The sequence below is a fragment of the Salvelinus namaycush genome, chromosome 10, assembly GCF_016432855.1.
Source record: "Salvelinus namaycush isolate Seneca chromosome 10, SaNama_1.0, whole genome shotgun sequence".
Classification (NCBI taxonomy): domain Eukaryota; kingdom Metazoa; phylum Chordata; class Actinopteri; order Salmoniformes; family Salmonidae; genus Salvelinus; species Salvelinus namaycush.
The window spans coordinates 18,647,496-18,665,436 of NC_052316.1; the positions used below are offsets into that span (position 1 = coordinate 18,647,496).

Consider the following 17,941-nt stretch of genomic DNA (forward strand, 5'->3'; position numbering starts at 1 on the left):
ACCTTACTCATTTTGAAGTAGAAGACTATATCAAAACAAGCCCACTCAACTTAGTTATAACGGAGTATATGGGAACCAAGTGTTTTCCTCCAGCCCTATACCGAGCCGGACACTGGCATGCTAGTGGGATGGCTGTATGACCTAAACTCAACATCCCTAGCATTCTTACGATGGGAAATGCCCTTCTCTCAAACTTCCCATCAAATAGTCAAGGCGTAACGATGAATGAGCATTTACACACTACTGAAGCAACACAAACGTGGGGTTGTGTTAAATACGGTTAAATAGTTTGTATTTAATGTGGCAAATCCTGTGTGATGGACCACTTCCATTGCGAGCACTTCTACAGACATATGTTAAGTAAAGTGACTGAGGAGTTTAAGCAAATCAGCTAATTCAAAATCGCTTATATGCAAGACATCAGTTACAGACTTGCCATAGGGACTGATGTTGAGTTAATGCAAACATTTTCTCGTAGCAAAGCATTCCTCCACTACATTTGAATAAAATAATGACCCACCACCCAAACATGCATATACACACATTGAGACAATTATTCCTCAACTCCCATCTTTAAGTGATCAGTGGTGAGGAATTCCAGGAGGTAGTGATCAGAGTTAGGAGCTGTGTATTTAACCCAGTTGTTCAGGCCATGGGTAAAAAAAAACTAACAGCTCAGATCACTGCCTTTCTGTACTTGCCTACGGAGCAGCAAGAGGAAGTGCCCCTTCCTAACTTCAGGCTATACTCAAACCCTACACCTGTTTTTTTGGCCCTCCCACCCCTATAGGAGGGCAAGTCAAAGCTCTTCTCTGTCCTGGCACCCCAATGGTGGAACCAGCTTCCTTTGAAGCTATGACAGCAGAGTCCCTGCCCATACTCCTCACCACAACAATATATATATAACTTTATATATATATATATATATATATATATAAAACTTTATATATATATATATATATATATATATATATATATATAAATAAAACAAAATGTGTGTCTAGCACTGACTTGGCTACCTTATTGAGGAAAATGTACTTACTATGACTCAGATGTGGTGCCACCTAGCTATCTTAAGATGAATGCACTAACTAAGTCACAGGTAGCCTAGTGGTTAGAGCGTTGGACTAGTAACCGAAAGGTTGCAAGATCAAATCCCCGAGCTGACAAGGTAAAAATCTGTTGTTCTGCCCCTGAACAAGGCCTGTTCCTAGGCCGTCATTGAAAATAATAATTTGTTCTTAACTGACTTGCCTAGTTAAATGAAGGTAAAATAAAACAGTGGATAAGAGTGTCTGCTAAATGACTAAAATGTATGAGGTCTCCAAAAGAGTACACCAGCATCAAAACATCAACTGTCTGCAATATGCCCTTATCATTACAAACCACCAAGTCATACAGTAAAACTTGGCTCTGGAGCGGCAGACAGTTGTGAGCAACCCCAGACCCAATAGTGAAATGTCAGGGGTCCCCTTAACCTCAGAAAGATTCATGTGACAGGCAGGCCGGCATCACAAGGCTGTCAACCAGGTGAGAGGTCACCAAGTTCAGATGAACACTACTATCTCAGGGCTCTCTCTCCACACTGCCTCGGTGTCTGAATACACACTCTACAGGAGACAGAGCCCTTACCCAAAACTTTAGAAAGCAAGCGGTCATTGAGAGCAAACCATGGGAATCATTTGTAGAGCTAGCATTAGCTCTAACACTCCACAAACAGACAGGAAAATAAAAACACCAGAAACAAAAAGGACAAACTAAATCTGTAGCTTTCTTTCAAAATGCATCTGGGTTTAGCGTGCAGGTGTGGCTGCACTGCTGTGGGGGGGGGTTGGAGTATGAGCTCAGTTTAAGGGGGGGGGGGGGGGGGGGGGGGGGGGGGTGACGGGGGAGAGGAAGGGGTAGTGAGGCGATGGTGGGTCGTCAGGACTCCTCGGTTCCCGAGTCATCTTCGTCATAGCAGCAGTCCTCGTCATCATCCTCGTCTTCGTCCTCCAGGTCCTCGTCATCATAGTAATCGTCGTAGAAGAGGTTGGAGCCCTCATCGGGGGGCGGGGCGCGGGTGCGGACGCAATACTCTGCCAGGGTTGTGGGCACCTTCACACCGTCACGCTCAGCGTCTGCTTTGGTGGCGTGGACCTGCTTCCTGTTAGAGACAGGGAAGAGACATGGTGAGGGCTGGATAACAGGGACATCCGTCAACTGTGGAGGTGGTAAAGGGTGTACCTGATGGTTTGCGTATACTCTCTGTTCTCACACTTAATGTGTCTGCGCATGTGTGTGCCTACATAATGATCGTGTTGCTCTCTCTGTGCCTGGCCTTGCTCTTTGTGTGCCATATGATACATCTGTGTGTGTGCGCGCGCCCACCTGATGATCTCTGCGTACTCTCTGTCCTTGCCCTTGCTGTCTCTCCACTTGCGGTACATGACGGAGGCGTCCACGTTGGCTGGAGAGAAGGTGTTGGGCTCGTTGAGCAGAGAGATCACACTCAGCAGGATCGTCCTAAGAGGGAGAGTGAAGGAGAGAGGGAGGGAAAGACCGTGAAGGAACAGAAAGAGAGAGAGAGATGGAAATGAGTCAACACCAGGGTTATTAGAGGCAAAGCAGCCAATCAGCTAAGTCAATTTGCTCCTGCGTGGCTGATTGACATCAGACTGTTCTGACAGCAGCTAATCTGACACACTGTGATGGATGGACACAACAGACACTATTGTTTGTTGTAGGGGTGTGAATATTGAAACAACATTTAGAACAAAATCCTTAACCGAAACGTTTTCACACAGGGCGGTTATCACATAACTACTAACAGGTTCTGATCATCATCATAAAGTGACATTGAAATGTAACAAATACATAATGCAACAACGCTGTAACGTTAGTAGGAGGAGATAAGCATCTTAAATGATTTGCCACAGATATAAAGTGCTCCGCACATCAACGTCGTTGGATAAATGGCAGAGCGAGACAGGGAATCGACAGCAGCGAAGTATTGTATGACAATACTGAGAAGTTAAATGAAAAGGAGGTGAGGTGAGCTACAGTGGCAGTACATGTGCAATGCTTAACCATCTGAAAGGGAGGCACCGTGACCCAACCCGTTGCTGGCAGCCTAGCGATAAAGGACAGAGAGACAATATCACACCGCTGATTACAGTTGATATGCAGCCATTGTCAATGGTAGAGGACGTCGGTGTCACTGCATATCTAGAACAAGACGCCATGTCAAATAACGGCGAAGGCCTGGACGGAGAAATGATTGCTCTGCAAGTACAAATCGCGAGCTCTCAAACACCATGCGTGGCATTAAACAACAGATTGTTGGACATCTATGAACACGCGGTCATACATCACTGCAACAAGCCATAACATTGATGAAAAGTGGGACATGAAGTCCCATGTACTGACAACTGAGGTCAAGGAGGAGGGACAGCAGAGAACCTAAAACAGCATTGTTGAGTGGGAGACAACAGTGAGGTGAGCGCCGTCTGGTAAGTAACCAGGACTGCAGTAGATTGAACTGCATTGTACCCTAGCAGTCATACGCAGGACAATATCTGAATTTGTAATTTTATGATTTTTCTTATATATATATTTTTTAAATGGCCGTTTAAACGTTAAGAACAATTGTACGTTTGTCAAATCCCTAGTTTGTTGTCGTTGGGAAGCCTACACCTGGCTAATAAACAAAAGAAGACAGGTCCACTGATGGTGTCTGGTGGCGTAGCCTAGGCAAATGTCACCTCAGAACCAAACATGGTGGAGACGAAGGTAGCAACAGCTGAATGAATGATTCAAATGAAGAGGGAGGCAGCGAGTCAAAACTTGTGATATGACTGTATACAGCATTCTCGCTCCACTCCAACTTTTTCACACCCGTGGTCTCGGTCTCTGGGCAAAGACACGTGAGGCTACTGTAGTTGCCGCGCTGCCGAGGAGACACAATTTACAAATTATATATCCGTCTGCGTGTGTGACAGTGTGTCTGTGTGTAGTAGTAAACTCATGAAAAAAAAATAAACATCCTCTGGTGTGGCGGACAGCTGCATTAAGTACTGCAGTGCATCTCCTCCTCATGGACTGCACCTAGATTTGCCCGTTTTTGCTGTGAGATGTTACCCCACTCTTCCACCAAGGCACCTGCAAGTTCCCAGACATTTCTGGGGGGAATGGCCCTAACCTATCCTCCGATCCAACAGGTTCCAAACGTGCATAACGGGATTGAGATCCAGGCTCTTCGCTGGCCATGGCAGAACACTGACATTCCTGTCTTGCAGGAAATCAGCCATACTGCTCGTTCTGTACGTGGTGGCATTGTCATGCCAGGATGAGCCTGCAGGAAGGGTAACACATGAGGGAGGAGGATGTCTTCCCTGTAACGCACAGCGTTGAGATTGCCTGCAATGACAACAAGCTCAGTCCGATGATGCTGTGACACACCGCCCCAGACCATGACGGACCCTCCACCTCCAAATCGATCCTGCTCCAGAGTATAGGCCTCGGTGTAACACTCATTCCTTCGACGATAACCGCAAATCCGACCATCACCCCTGGTGAGACAAAACCACGACTCGTCAGTGAAGAGCACTTTTTGCCAGTCCTGTCTGGTCCAGCGAGAGTGGGTTTGTGCCCATAGGTGACGTTGTTGCCGGTGATGTCTGGTGAGGACCTGCCTTACAACAGGCCTCCACCCCTCAGTCCAGCCTCTCTCAGCCAATTGCGGACAGTCTGAGCACTGATGGAGGAATTGTGCGTTCCTGGTGTAACTCGGGCAGATGTTGTTGCCATCCTGTACCTGTCCCACAGGTGTGATGTTCGGATGTACCGATCCTGTGCAGGTGTTGTTACACGTGGTCTGCCACTGTGAGGACGATCAGCTGTCCGTAGGCGTCTCGGTACGGATATTGCAATTTATTGCCCTGGCCACATCTGCAGTCCTAATGCCTACTTGCAGCATGCCTAAGGCAAATTCACACAGATGAGCAGGGAGGGACCCTGGGCATCTTTCTTTTTGTGTTTTTCAGAGTCAGTAGAAAGGCCTCTTTAGTGTCCTAAGTTTTCATAACTGTGACCTTAATTGCCTACCGTCTGTAAGCTGTTAGTGTCGTAACGACCGTTCCACAGGTGCATGTTCATTAATTGTTTATGGTTCATTGAACAAGCATGTTTAAACCCTTAACAACAAAGATCTGTGAAGTTATTTGGATTGTTCCGAATAACTTTTGAAATACAGGGTCCTGAAAAAGGGCCGTTTCTTTTTTCGCTGAGTTTGTGTGTGTGACAGTGTGTCTGTGTGTAGTAGTATGTGTGTGACCGTGTGTCTATGTAGTAGTAGTAGTAGTAGTAGTAGTAGTATTATTATTATGTGTGAGTGAGTGATAAAAAACATGGAAACAAGTAAACGGAATGAAATCAAAGTGTAAAAAATAAGTGTTTGATAAATTCCACATTGTTACTAACAGTCAACCACATTTCAAAGATGAGGAAAAGCAGTGAAGTGAGAGAATGATCAGTGTGAGGGAGAGAGAACTGCTGTGTACCTGACGTTCTGCGTGGGGTTCCATCTCTCAGAAGCCAGTTCTCCACTCTGGGGGTCGTCCACAGGGGGGTGCAGGATGGAGATACACACGTCCCCATTCTACAGAAACACTTGCACACGTCAGTTACCAGTAATACATTAACCATCTATAAAACGCACTACCTAGGCCATAGCCCAATGATATGACAGCAGCAAAGAATTAAAACGTTCTAATAGAAGATAACAAATCAAAGCAATCAAGAGAAAAGGGACATTGGACTATTATGTAGGGGAACCCCCCCAGCCCCCCCCCCCCCAAAAAGAGGTGATTGTGTAACAATGACAGTGTTGTGCTGTCTCTTACCTCATAGATGTTGGGGTGCCACATCTTGGTGAGGAAGCGGAAGGCCGGAGGAGAGTAGGGATAGTCGATGGGGAACTTGATCCGAGCCTGAGAGAAGAGGGGGAAGTGCACACCAATTAGTGATGCAAAAGGTAGAGGCCAGTTGAGTAAGGTGTAAGAAAATACCTCTGGTCAAATGCCTTGTCATGGCTACTTTATTTAGGCCCGTCTTAGCTCGGTACCAGATCAGTATGCACTTTAGCCAACTCCCCTATGGTGTCATGCCATAGACATTGGAGTGGCAACTAGGGCTACCTTTCTACTTACAGTACCAGTCAAAAGTTTGGACACACCTACTCATTCAAGGGTTTGTCTTTCTTTTTACTAATTTCTACATTGTAGAATAATAGCGAAGACATCAAAACTATGAAATAACACAAATGGAATCATGTCGTACCCAAAAAAGCGTTTAAATCAAAATATATTTGATATTCTTCAAAGTAACCACCCTTTGTCTTGATAACAGCTTTGCACACTCTTGGCATTCAACCAGCTTCACCTGGAATGCTTTTCCAACAGTCTTGAAGGAGTTCCCACATATGCACTTGTTGGCTGCTTTTCCTTCACTCTGCAGGCCAACTCATCCCAAACCATCTCAATTTGGTTGAGGTCAGGGGGATTGTGGTCATCTGATGCACCACTCCATCACCCTCTTTCTTGGTCAAATAGCCCTTACACAGCCTGGAGGTGTGTTGGGTCATTGTTCTGTTGAAAAACAAATGATAGTCCCACTAAGCCCAAACCAGATGTGATGGCATATCGCTGCAGAATGCTGTGGTAGCCATGCTGGTTAAGTGTGCCTTAAATTCTAAATAAAATCACTGACAGGGTCACCAGCAAAGCACCCCCACACCTCCTCCATGAACCACACATGCGGAGATCATCCGTTCACATACTCTGCGTCTCACAAAGACAACGGTTGGAACCAAAAATCTCAAATTTGGACTAATCAGACCAAAGGACAGATTTCCACCGGTCTAATGTCCATTGCTCGTGTTTCCCAAGCAAATCTATTCTTCATATTGGTGTCCTTTAGTAGTGGTTTATTTGCAGCAATTCGACCATTGAGGCCTGATTCACGCAGTCTCCTCTGAACAGTTGATGTTGAGATGTGTCTGTTACTTGAACTCTGAAGCATTTATTTGGGCTGTAATTTCTGAGGCTGGTAACTCTGATGAACTTATCCTCTGCAACAGCGGTAATTCTGGGTCTTCCTTTCCTGTGGCAGTCCTCATGAGAGAGTTGAGCGCTTGAAGATTTTTGCGACTGCACTTGAAGAAACTTTCAAAGTTTTTGAAATTTTCCGGATTGACTGACCTTCATGTCTTGAAAGTAATGATGGACTGTCATTTCTCTTTGCTTATTTGAGCTGTTCTTGCCATAATATGGACTTGGTCTTTTACCAAATAGGGCAATCTTCTGTATACCACCCCTACCTTGTCACAACACAACTGATTGGCTCAAACGCATTAAGGAAAGAAACTCCAAAAATGTACTTTTAGGAAGGCACACCTGTTAATTGAAATGCATTCCAGGTGACTACCTCATGAAGCTGGTTGAGAGAATGCCAAGAGTGTGCACAGCTGTCATCAAGCCAAAGCGTGGCTACTTGAAGAATCTCAAATATATTTTGATTCGTTTAACACTTTTTTGGTTACAACATGATTCCATATGTGCTATTTCATAGTTTTGACATCTTCACTATTATTCTACAATGTAGAAAATAGTACAAATAAAGAAAAACCCTGGAATGAGTAAGTGTCCAAACTTTTGACTGGTACTGTATGTCATTGAGAACGGATCTCTCACAATGATACCCAGCGTAATAAAAATGGGTGAATAGGCCTAGTTAGAGTTCTATTTATTTTATTTTTTTTCTACAGCGGACCGACTGACAGATATGGAATCCCCTGGTTAATTGACTCCAGAGCTTGGTGCTTTAACAGCAAACAGACAGGCTGAAAAGCTGAGGATATTCTATCCTCTTTTCTAAATGTAATCCAAAACTGATATGTGGCAATACTGTGTCCACGCTGTATTAAGTAGCAAGGATCATCTAGCCAACACAACATTAAATACAGATAGTGGTTTTGAAGTGACCAGACTGCTGTGTAAATTCAATCATAGATGGTGAACAGCACAGGCCTAACTAATGAGTGTGTAACTGGATTCACCAGGCCTTCTGTGGTAGTGTTCTGTATAGTGTGTACAGGCTGAGTGAAAAGACCATAGTGATTGTGTTGTGTGTTTGGTAGACATTGTTGGGGTTGTCCCCCAGCTCTCATCACCAGACAAGCCACTACTCACCATCCCCCCAGTAGACCCCCTCTAGTCTCCCCCCAGTAGACCCCCTCTAGTCTCCCCCTACTCCGCTGACACACACCATGAATCCCAGTGGCGAGTAGAGCATGGTACCCCTCCCATTCCTCCGAGGCTCACGGTTCACCAGTGGGGGGGGGGGTCGTTCTTTACCTCTCACACATAAACTAATGACAAAGGCAGGCACATACACCACACAGTCTGCTGATCCTCCCCCTCTGCCACCCCCTGCCCACACTCGCTGATTCGGCACGGTCAGCTGGTGATCCCCATGCTGAGCCAACTGCCACGAAGGGGAGCGGGTGGGGGCTGGGTGTGTGGGTGTTGGGGAGGGTGGGAACATGTACTGGTGGGGGGGGGGTTGTCCACAAACTCCACACAAGCCTACGGCTTTCCTAACATTACACTGTTACTTAGGCCTAATGCTGATTGCATTGTACGAGCCAGTAGTGACTAGTAAATTGAACAGGAAGACATTGCCATATCTACCAGGTCCATACAACAACAAGTCCAGAGTGGAAACCCTGACAGGCCGAATAGAATTCTGTTTGCTTTTAAAGTCTGGCGCCCTGCCTCTGAACTGGCTCGGGTCCAGAATGACTGGGGTTCACGCCAACACTCCACATACAGACAGCGAGAGACAGGCAACAACAGCCTTGTAGCTTACATACCAGCCTAGCTCCAACAGTTCAGTGAGGACCAGTGTTTATGCAGAGCTCCGTAAGGTGAGCTCTGAGCGCAATATTCAAGCAATCGGCTTATTAAAAGGGGGTACTGCATTTCACCACGTGCCTTATTGGAGGGCCTTTAACACTTTCTCTGCCCACAGAGCCACAACATAGATCTCAATAATAATTTAAATTAAAAAACTCATACCACAGAGCTTCTAAACCCAGAGGCACAACATCACAAGACTTCCGGGAACACTTGCGAAACAGACCAAGCAGGCCAGGGTCTGAGAAGTGAAAAAGCATTCTGTAGTTGTTAATTTTCTTAAAATCTAAAAGCCACAACCTAGATTCGAGCCAATGTCTAAAGTAGTCGAACATGTTATTACACCAACCTCGTGACAAATTGACAACTTTGAATTAGTCCAAAACAACTTTAGTAGTGCCTTTGATTTGACGGTCTGCACATGCGCAGCTCGGCGCGAGACGACCATTAGACCCGATGACATGTTTCTGCACATGAGCTTAGCTAGCCAACGTCGCCATGACCGTCACCTAGAAGTGTGATTGGGGATTTCTATTGGAGAAGCAGTTTTACCCGATCTTCATACTGTACCGTCTGTCTTTGATCATACTCTGCCCAAAATAGACTACTTGATCATATGAATGGAACAAAAAGACACACCCAACCAACATAACTCAGGCCTTTATTTATTTGCATGAGTTAAATAAAACATAGAAAATGGCTGATCCAGGCTTGGTTAGAAAGAGAGAAAGATAAGGGAAATAGGAAAAGGAGGGAGGAAGGGTGTGTCCTCCACAGAAAGCACTGACTTGGCACTGTCGCCCTGCATGCCACTCACACAGCCCATGGCAGGCAGGCTGCACTCACAGGCAGGGAGGGAGGGAACTTTCCATGGCAGCAGAGAGAGCTGAATCCCCTGAATTGCCTGCAAAACTGACACCAAGCCTAGCGAGAGAGCAACACACACACAAAGAGAGAAATAGAGAGAAAGAGGGCAGTGGAGTGACTGGGCTTAAAAAGTTGGCCTTGCTCATTCCCTCTGCTGCACCATGCCTACCTCATCAAGAGCATCCCAAGGAGGAGCCAAACAAAGAGAGACTCAGAATAGGGACATTTGCTCCATTTCTCTCCCTAATTCTGAACGCTACACACACTCCCTCTCTTCCTCTATAAATATCCCCTCCATGCCTGCGAGGCTCGACTGTCTCTCAGATCACATAGCCATGCCACAGTGACACACCCTAGCCCGTAGCCCCAGAACGGAGCTCCTCAGTGCACACCCAGCCTCTCCTCTCCTGGCTGCTCAGCTCCATGTCTCTTTGAAGTGAGGCTCTCCTGAGAGCCCTGTGGAAACAAGCAGCAGCTGCTTTTAAGTATCACCCAGTAACAGGTACAGAACTGGGAGGACGTGTCGCTGCTTCAGTCAGCCAGGCAGGAGGAGGAGGAGCGGCTGGCAAAGGGAAAGCAAGAATATTTAGAGCAGAACTGCTAGGCTCAGCATCTACCTAGTAACCTACCAAGCCCATGTTTGTTTGAACATGCTCCTCCCTGCGCTCTTGCCACACTCTCCTTCTCATAGGATTTGAACAGAGTTAAAGTGATGCTCCACAGCTTTGGTATAATTTCAGCCAGTAGTTTTGAAAGTAGTGCTCACGAGGCAAAATGGTTCCCGAAAATTGTGTAATACATCATCCATTTCGTATCACACATACGCTTTTTATTTTTTGGGTTGCAATTGGTATGATATGTTTCGAATTCCATTTGTAAATGCTTAGGATCCTGGACTGCATCTTGAAGAGCTTCCGTGGTTAAAACAGGTAACCTCGACACTGGAGCAGGGCAGTGGATTACATTTGCCCCCGCAGGTGGAGATGTAAATGAAGAATAAAACGGATACATTTTCTACTCTTTCAAAAGCTCTGTCTAGGATGGTGACCTAAACACCTGGGTGGCAAAGCCAGTCAGGAAGAACAAACACACCTTGTTGAGGGAGGTTGGAATCAGGGCAAAGTAAACCAGGTCAGCTAAAGCAACCTAAACCCTAACAGAACGAATCATTATGTTCTTCCCAACGCACCACCTTCCCCTGTCTGCAGACCCCCCCTTCTACCAGTCCCCAGGTGCTCTCTTTCTCTCTCCTATTCTCCCTCGGATTCCCTCTCTCCAGGTTGCTCAGTGTGAATGAAAAGGAACGTGTCCTTGAGAACAGCAGTGCACCGCGCACACACATACATTCTAGCCCACAACACGTGTATGAAACGAGGTGCTGTAGATTATCCTGCCCAGACCCAACAGGGTCCTGCCTCATTAACAAAACCTTTTCAGTGTGGGGGAGAGGAGGAGGAGAAAGAGGAGGAGGAGTAAGAGGAGGAAAAGTACTGGCACAGGCAGAGTACACTACACCAGAACCACTGTCAAGACTGAACAGCAGTCCACTTCACTAACACAATTTGCCTAATCAGAGGCTGCCAACAAACTTGACACGAAGAGGAGGGCATGCCAAAACCCAGACCTTTAGTATTAGAAGAAGACAAGAATGCAGCAACACTGCACAAATCTTCTACTATTAGGCTCACTGAGAAACGAGTGAACTAAATGTGCTGTGGACCAAGGCACCAAGAATTATTCACCTTTTCTGATACAAAGCATTACTGGTAGGTCTAATTCCCATGGAAGTAGGCTAAATTAGGGATTTGTCCATGTAGGAGAGACATTGTATTTGCAAGTCCCTTTCATTCAACCTGATTCAGTCTAGCAATATCTGGAAATATACTAAACTAGTCCAATGTTGGCCTATTTCTGAAAAAAGCAAAAGCTGAAACAGGCTGCCTATCAAATGGGGCCCAGTTCTCTTATCCCAGGCTAGAAACATGTAAGCACATGATCATGATGAGGCTGACCATTGGAAGGTGTACTGTCTGACTCGACCTCTACATGGGCCCCCATTCACTTCATGGCATGCTTGCTTTTCACAAGGCCCCCAGGGGACCAGCCCGAGCGGGGCCAGGAATGGCACTGCCTCGCTCTCCCTTTATCTCTCTCACTCCTACTCCCAGCTCTTATTTCTGTGTGACAGAGTCAGGCAGCCAGAGGAGGAAACATGACTCCAGCAGCCCAGACAGGACAGCCCAGCCCCGTGCAGGCCTCCTCCTCCTCCTCCGATCACCAGCCTGAGGCCAGGAGACTGCCACCACAGTCACAGCAAGGTTCTGAATACTGTGTGTCTCAATTGACTGTCAATGTTACATTACGTCATGTTACGTTGAACAAAACTAGTGTGCTCTCCACTTTGCGAGTGACTGACATGACCAAGTGGTTTTTAAATTGTATTGTGCAACATTAATTTTGAAATACACCATTAAAACACTGGATGGAAATCTAAAAATAAAATGTCTTTCTCGAATGGTCGGGGTTTGCATTTCTCAACCACACCAAGTGTGGTTCCCGTCACCCTCATCAGTGCTGACATTCCACTAACCCTAGGCTCTTAACACTGTCGTGGCATAGGCTTAAACTTAGCTTACATCTAATATATTTTCTAGCTAGTGTAATTCGTGGCAGAATTCTCACACTTCAACATGTAGATGACCTCATGGTTGAGGAAGTGTATGGATGATGCCACTCAAAAGGAAGTAGCAGAGCTAGAGCAATTCCTCTTGTCATGACAGCCTTTGAACTCCAAGCAAAACATCATGCACTTCTCAAAGCTGAAAGGCTCTGCTGTTAAAAGAAAAAAAGGGGGCAGTCTTTGGCCTACTCTGCTTGAGGGATGTGTTGTTGACTATGAGAGTGAAGGGTTGGCTGGCTGTTGTAGTGGAAGGTTGCCAGGGACAGCTAAGCTAATGTGATTGCTGGTGTGTTAATGAAGGGTTGGAGAAGACAATGTAGTCCCCAAGAAGAAGAGCGAATATGAAGATGGAGGTGACAAAGTGATTATGTAGAAAAGACTGCATCTTGATGGGCAGTGCAGATCTCCCCTGAGCTTCCAGCCCAGGCAGTGGTCATTCTGCCCTCTGTCCCTGCCAGGACAAATTCTCTGGCCAGGTGACTTGGCTCCCTGGGTAGAAGCTGTTAAGGAGCCTTTGACCTAGACTTAGCGCTCCGATACCGCTTGCTGTACGGTAGTAGAGAAAACAGTCTATGACTAGGGTGGCTGGAGTCTTTGACACTGCCTGGTAGAGGTCCTGGATGGCAGAAAGCTTGGCACCAGTGATGTACTGGGACGTAAGCACTACCCTCTGTAGCACCTTGCGGTCGGATACCGAGCAGTTGCCATTCCAGGTGGTGATGCAACTAGTCAGGATGCTCTTGATTGTGCAGCTGTAGAACTTTTATAGGATCTGAGAACCCATGCCAAATCTTTTCAGTCTACTGAGGAGGAATAGGCATTGTAGTGCCCTCTTCACGACTGTCTTAGTGTGTTTGGATCATGATAGTTTGTTGGTGATGTGGACACCAAGGAACTTGAAGCTCTAGACGAGCTCTACTAAAGACCCGTTGATGAGAATGGGGCCGTGCTCGTTCCTCCTTTTCCTGAGTCCACGATCATCTCCTTTGTCATGATCACGTTGAGGGAGAGGTTGTTGTCCTGGCACCACACTGTCAGGCCTCTGACCTCCTCCCTATAGGCGGTCTCATTGTTGCCGGTGATCAGGCCTACCACCGTTGTCGTTGGCAAACTTAATGACGGTGTTGGAGTCGTGCTTGGCCACACAGTTGTGGGGGAACAGGGAGTACAGGAGGGGACTAAGCACGCACCCCTGATGGGCCCCCCATGTTGAGGATTAGCGTGGCAGATATGTCGTTGCCTACCCTTACCACCTGGGGGCGGCCCGTCAGGAATTCCAGGATCCAGTTGCAGAGGGAGGTGTTTAGTACCAGGGTCCTTAGCTTCGTGATGAGCGCCTTAAAAGCGGCAGCTATACCCTTTAGCTCAGTGCAGATGTTGCCTGTAATCCATGGCTTCTGGTTGGGGTATGTACGTACGGTCACTGTGGGGATGACGTCATCGATGCAGTTATTGATGAAGCCGGTGACTGATGTGGTATAGTCCTCAATGCCATCGGATGAATCCTGGAACATATTCCAGTCTGTGCTAGAATCAGCCCTGTAGTTTAGCATCTGCGTAATCTGACCACTTTCATATTGAGTGAGTCACTGGTTCTTCCTACTTTAGTTTTTGCTTGTAAGCAGGAATTAGGAGGATAGATATTATGGTCAGATTTGCCAAATGGAGGGTGAGAGAGAGCTTTGTGCAGGTCTCTGAGTGGAGTAAAGGTGGTCTAGAGTTCTTTCCACAAGGTAGTTGTGTGATCCAGCAAAGAGTGTTTGCCATGGCAAATATATAAATGAAGACAGAACTTGGCTGAATATCTACACATTGGCAATGAATGAGAGGAATTCCGACCCTAACAATGTCAAGTGTGTTGAGTAGCCCATTTGGAAAAGTGGTATAGGTTATTTCCACTTTTATTACTGTATTTTAGTTCCAGTTTGCCAATCTAGCATTAATATTTTGTTTGGTGACACATGTACTGCACTGTGATGCAAACGTGCTGCTCTGGGTTTGAATAGGCCTACGTCCAGTGGTGGAAAAAGTACCCAATTGTCATACGTAAAAGGAAAAAATACATAAATAGAAAATGACTCAAGTTAAAGTGTAAGTCACCCAATAAAATCCTACTTGGGTAAAAGCATTTGGTTTTAAATATACTTCAGCATCAAAAGTAAAGCATACATCATTTTAAATTCCTTATATTAAGCAAACCAGACAGCACCATTTTCATTTACAGATAGCCAGGGGCAAACTCCAACATCATTTACAAACAAAGCATGTGTTTAGTGAGTCCGCCACTTAAGTACTTTACACCACTGCCTACGTCACTGTTCGACTCACTATTTTCAATAAATAAGCACAAGCAGCATGTCACAGAGGGTTTGTCTAACCTGTGTAGACAGGGAGGGTCTTAGAGGAAACAGTTTCCACGTTCTGACTAACTCCAACAAACCAATGAGTCACAGGTCTGCTGTGTATTTCTCAGTCAAGCATTGCATTGCATTCCTGGCCCAACAATTCAATCTCGTACACAGCACCCACAATACACATGTTCCTAGCTAGCACAGCTCAAGCTTAGCCTACTGTGCTGCCGATAAAAGACTGGAAGCAGGTATCTGAATAAAAAGAGTTTGATTAGTGTTTCCAATGACATAAACCAATTAGTAGGCCACCTGATTCCGACATTGGTAGTTTCATTGATAAACAGAAAGGAAAACACTGCACTGACGCTCATGCTCCCATGGATGCCTGATGAAGACCTAAGGTACAAAATGTTGTTGTAAATAAATATCACCTGGGAGCATGAGCAGCAGTGTGCAGCGGTTTCTTTTCTGTTTTCAATGAGTTGGCCTACAACTCCAGCTGAAAGAACCTGGATGTGCAGCTGTTCTTCAGCTTTAGTTTCATTGATACTCTTGCATCAACCTTGGATTTGATTAATAATGAAGATAAAATGTGTTTTCTATTGGGTGATTACAAAAATCAAATATCAATGACAAACAGATACTGACACTAGGCTATAATACTGGGTGCTTAGAGTCGATTTGGAACAAGTTGGACAATGCTATCCGCTGCTATTGCTTCGCTATGAAAACAAAAGGAACTGGGTTTAGTTTGACGTATTATAGGAACCAGTGGAGGCTGCTGAGGGGAGGACGGCTCATATTAATGGCTGGAACGGAGTGGAAACCATGTGTTTGATGCACTTGATACCATTATACTAATTCCACTCCAGCATTACCACGAGCCCGTCCTGCCCAATTAAGGTGCCACCAACCTGTCATAGGAACCTACAATACATTATAAATTAGGTCTACTTAATTGGTCTTTATCATTATCAGCAGCTGTATATCAATAACATGTGTTACATTTCAAACAACCACAGAAAGTAAATGTGGCTTTGAATGTGATACATTGTCATAGTGTAACATGCGTTTGGCAATGATTGACAACATTTAAATTCCAATAAGAAAGAAGTCCTATTACGTTATTGGGAGGTCTTTAGGGTTAAAATATGGACATACATTGACAAACAGGACCAATCTATGAACAATAAAGCAATGGCAACATACAGACTTAACAAAACAAACAGCGCTGTAAATTCTGCCTGACTGGCTACAGTGATATAATTTGACAATGTTTATTTCTTCAAGTAATCTGTTAACATCATAACATGTTTTGTTGGTTTTCAGATGTAGATCAGCTGCACAGGAGGCGGCTGAGGGTAGGACGGCTCATAACTGTCTGGAATGGTATGAACTCATGGAAACCATGTGTTTGATATCATTCCATTCCAGCCATTACTATGAGCCCATCCTCCCCAGTTAAGGTCCCACCAGCCACCTGTGTTCAACTGGTCAACTCAGCAAACTAGGCCAGGTTCGAGGTTGTCAGACAGTTTTCAATAGTTAGGTACTTCAAACAAAGGTGACAAAATATAACACAATTGCTAACTCCGTAACATTTACAGAAGTAATACTGTTACAGTATCTACAGTGGACATTAACTTCTAGTTTGGGACAAGAGTGAACACTGACCAGGCACATAAATAATCAGTCTGATGACCCAAGCACATTCGTGCCATGAGGAGCGACAAAACACTGCGACAGTGAGTGATTTGATAGCTAGCTAGTTAGCGATCTTGTTAAATATTCAGCAATTGAATACTCACCTTAAAATAACCTCCCTCATAGTGAGTATTTGGGGGTCCAAATATAGCAACTTCCCAGTTGTACAAGTCCGATTCGTCCACTAAAGTTATCCTGAACCCTTCAACTGGCTCCTCTTGAAGACTTTTCATTTCTAACATGAGTGCTTTTTGGGAACTGGCTACATGATGATGTCCATGCTGAGCCATATTCCGCGACGATCTGTTTAAAATACCTATCTAGAGCTTTTTATATAAAATGTAGCTAACTAGCTACTTAAACCACCCTCCCGGAAACCTTTTGATTGTTCACTCGTTTCCCCTCACAAAATCTCAACAATTCTCCGCAGTTATTACGTTCGGTTCTCTTCCACTGTGATCGAACAAACCCGTAAATCTCTCGCTTACAACCAACCCAAAGCTAGCTTGCTAGCATTTCTCGCGAATCTGTTGTTGATCTACCCCTGGAGGGCAACGGGACGCTTCCTCATTGACTCAAAGCCAGATTTGAGCAACGGAAATGTTTATTGTCAAAGCAAACTAGGAATCACAAACAAATGAACGACTGTCCGACAGAGTAGGGAAAGATCTCCCCTCCTCAGTCTTACTTCACTACAGCAGCTGCTTCACCGTGTCGCAACTGAAGTCGCTTAAGCTGGTCCCACAAAGCTTGATGCCATGAGCAGTGAAATGCTAGCAATGCTTTCTGGGAATCGAAGTTAAACAGGACACATAGCATCCAAAAATAAAAACACAACATATAGTGTTTGTCCCATGCTCATGAGCTGAACCAAAAGATCCCAGAAATGTCCCATATGCTCAAAAAGCGTATTTCTCTAAAATTTTATGCACACATTTGTTTACATCCCTGTTAGTGAGCATTTCTCATTTACAAAGATAATCAATCCACCTGACAGGTGTGGCATATCAAAAAACAGATTAAACAGCATGATCATTACACAGGTGCATATTGTACTGGGGACACTCTAAAATGTGCAGTTTTGTCACACAACACAATGTCACAAATGTCTCAAGTTGAGGGAGCGTGCAATTGGAATACCGACTGCAGGAATGTCCACCAGAGAATTGAATGTTCATTTCTCTACCATAAGCCACCTCCACATCCGGCTTCTTCACCCGCGGGATCGTCTGAGGAGAGGGAGTGAGGTGCTGAGGAGTATTTCTGTCTGCAATAAAGCCCTTTTTTGTGGGGGGGAAACTCATTATGATTGGCTGGGCCTGGCTCCCCAGTGGGTGGGCCTATGCACACCCATGGCTGCACCCCTGCCCAGTCATGTGAAATCC

The 17,941-nt window shown here is 45.4% G+C and overlaps 1 protein-coding gene across 1 annotated transcript; it reads right to left on the bottom strand.

Annotated features, from left to right (window-relative positions):
• Positions 1-1,222: 1,222 nt before the first annotated feature.
• On the bottom strand, positions 1,223-17,453 carry LOC120054472 (ubiquitin-conjugating enzyme E2 R2-like). Its single transcript, XM_039001893.1, has 5 exons — positions 16,661-17,453; positions 5,883-5,969; positions 5,541-5,638; positions 2,371-2,505; positions 1,223-2,146 (listed from the first exon to the last, which is right to left on the bottom strand). Exons 1-5 carry the CDS (start codon positions 16,844-16,846, stop codon positions 1,924-1,926), a joined length of 729 nt encoding a protein of 242 aa, XP_038857821.1. The 5' UTR covers positions 16,847-17,453; the 3' UTR covers positions 1,223-1,923.
• Positions 17,454-17,941: the final 488 nt, after the last annotated feature.

What these genes read in the sequence shown, in the direction of transcription:
- LOC120054472 (XM_039001893.1), bottom strand. Translation starts at nt 16,846, where the DNA reads ATGGCTCAGCATGGACATCATCATGTAGCCAGTTCCCAAAAAGCACTC. An exon ending in GGCACCCCAACATCTATGAG is followed by an intron (nt 5,639 to 5,882) that starts GTAAGAGACAGC and finishes GTGTTTCTGTAG; the next exon opens with AATGGGGACGTGTGTATCTC. An exon ending in GAGTACGCAGAGATCATCAG is followed by an intron (nt 2,147 to 2,370) that starts GTGGGCGCGCGC and finishes TGTCTCTAACAG; the next exon opens with GAAGCAGGTCCACGCCACCA.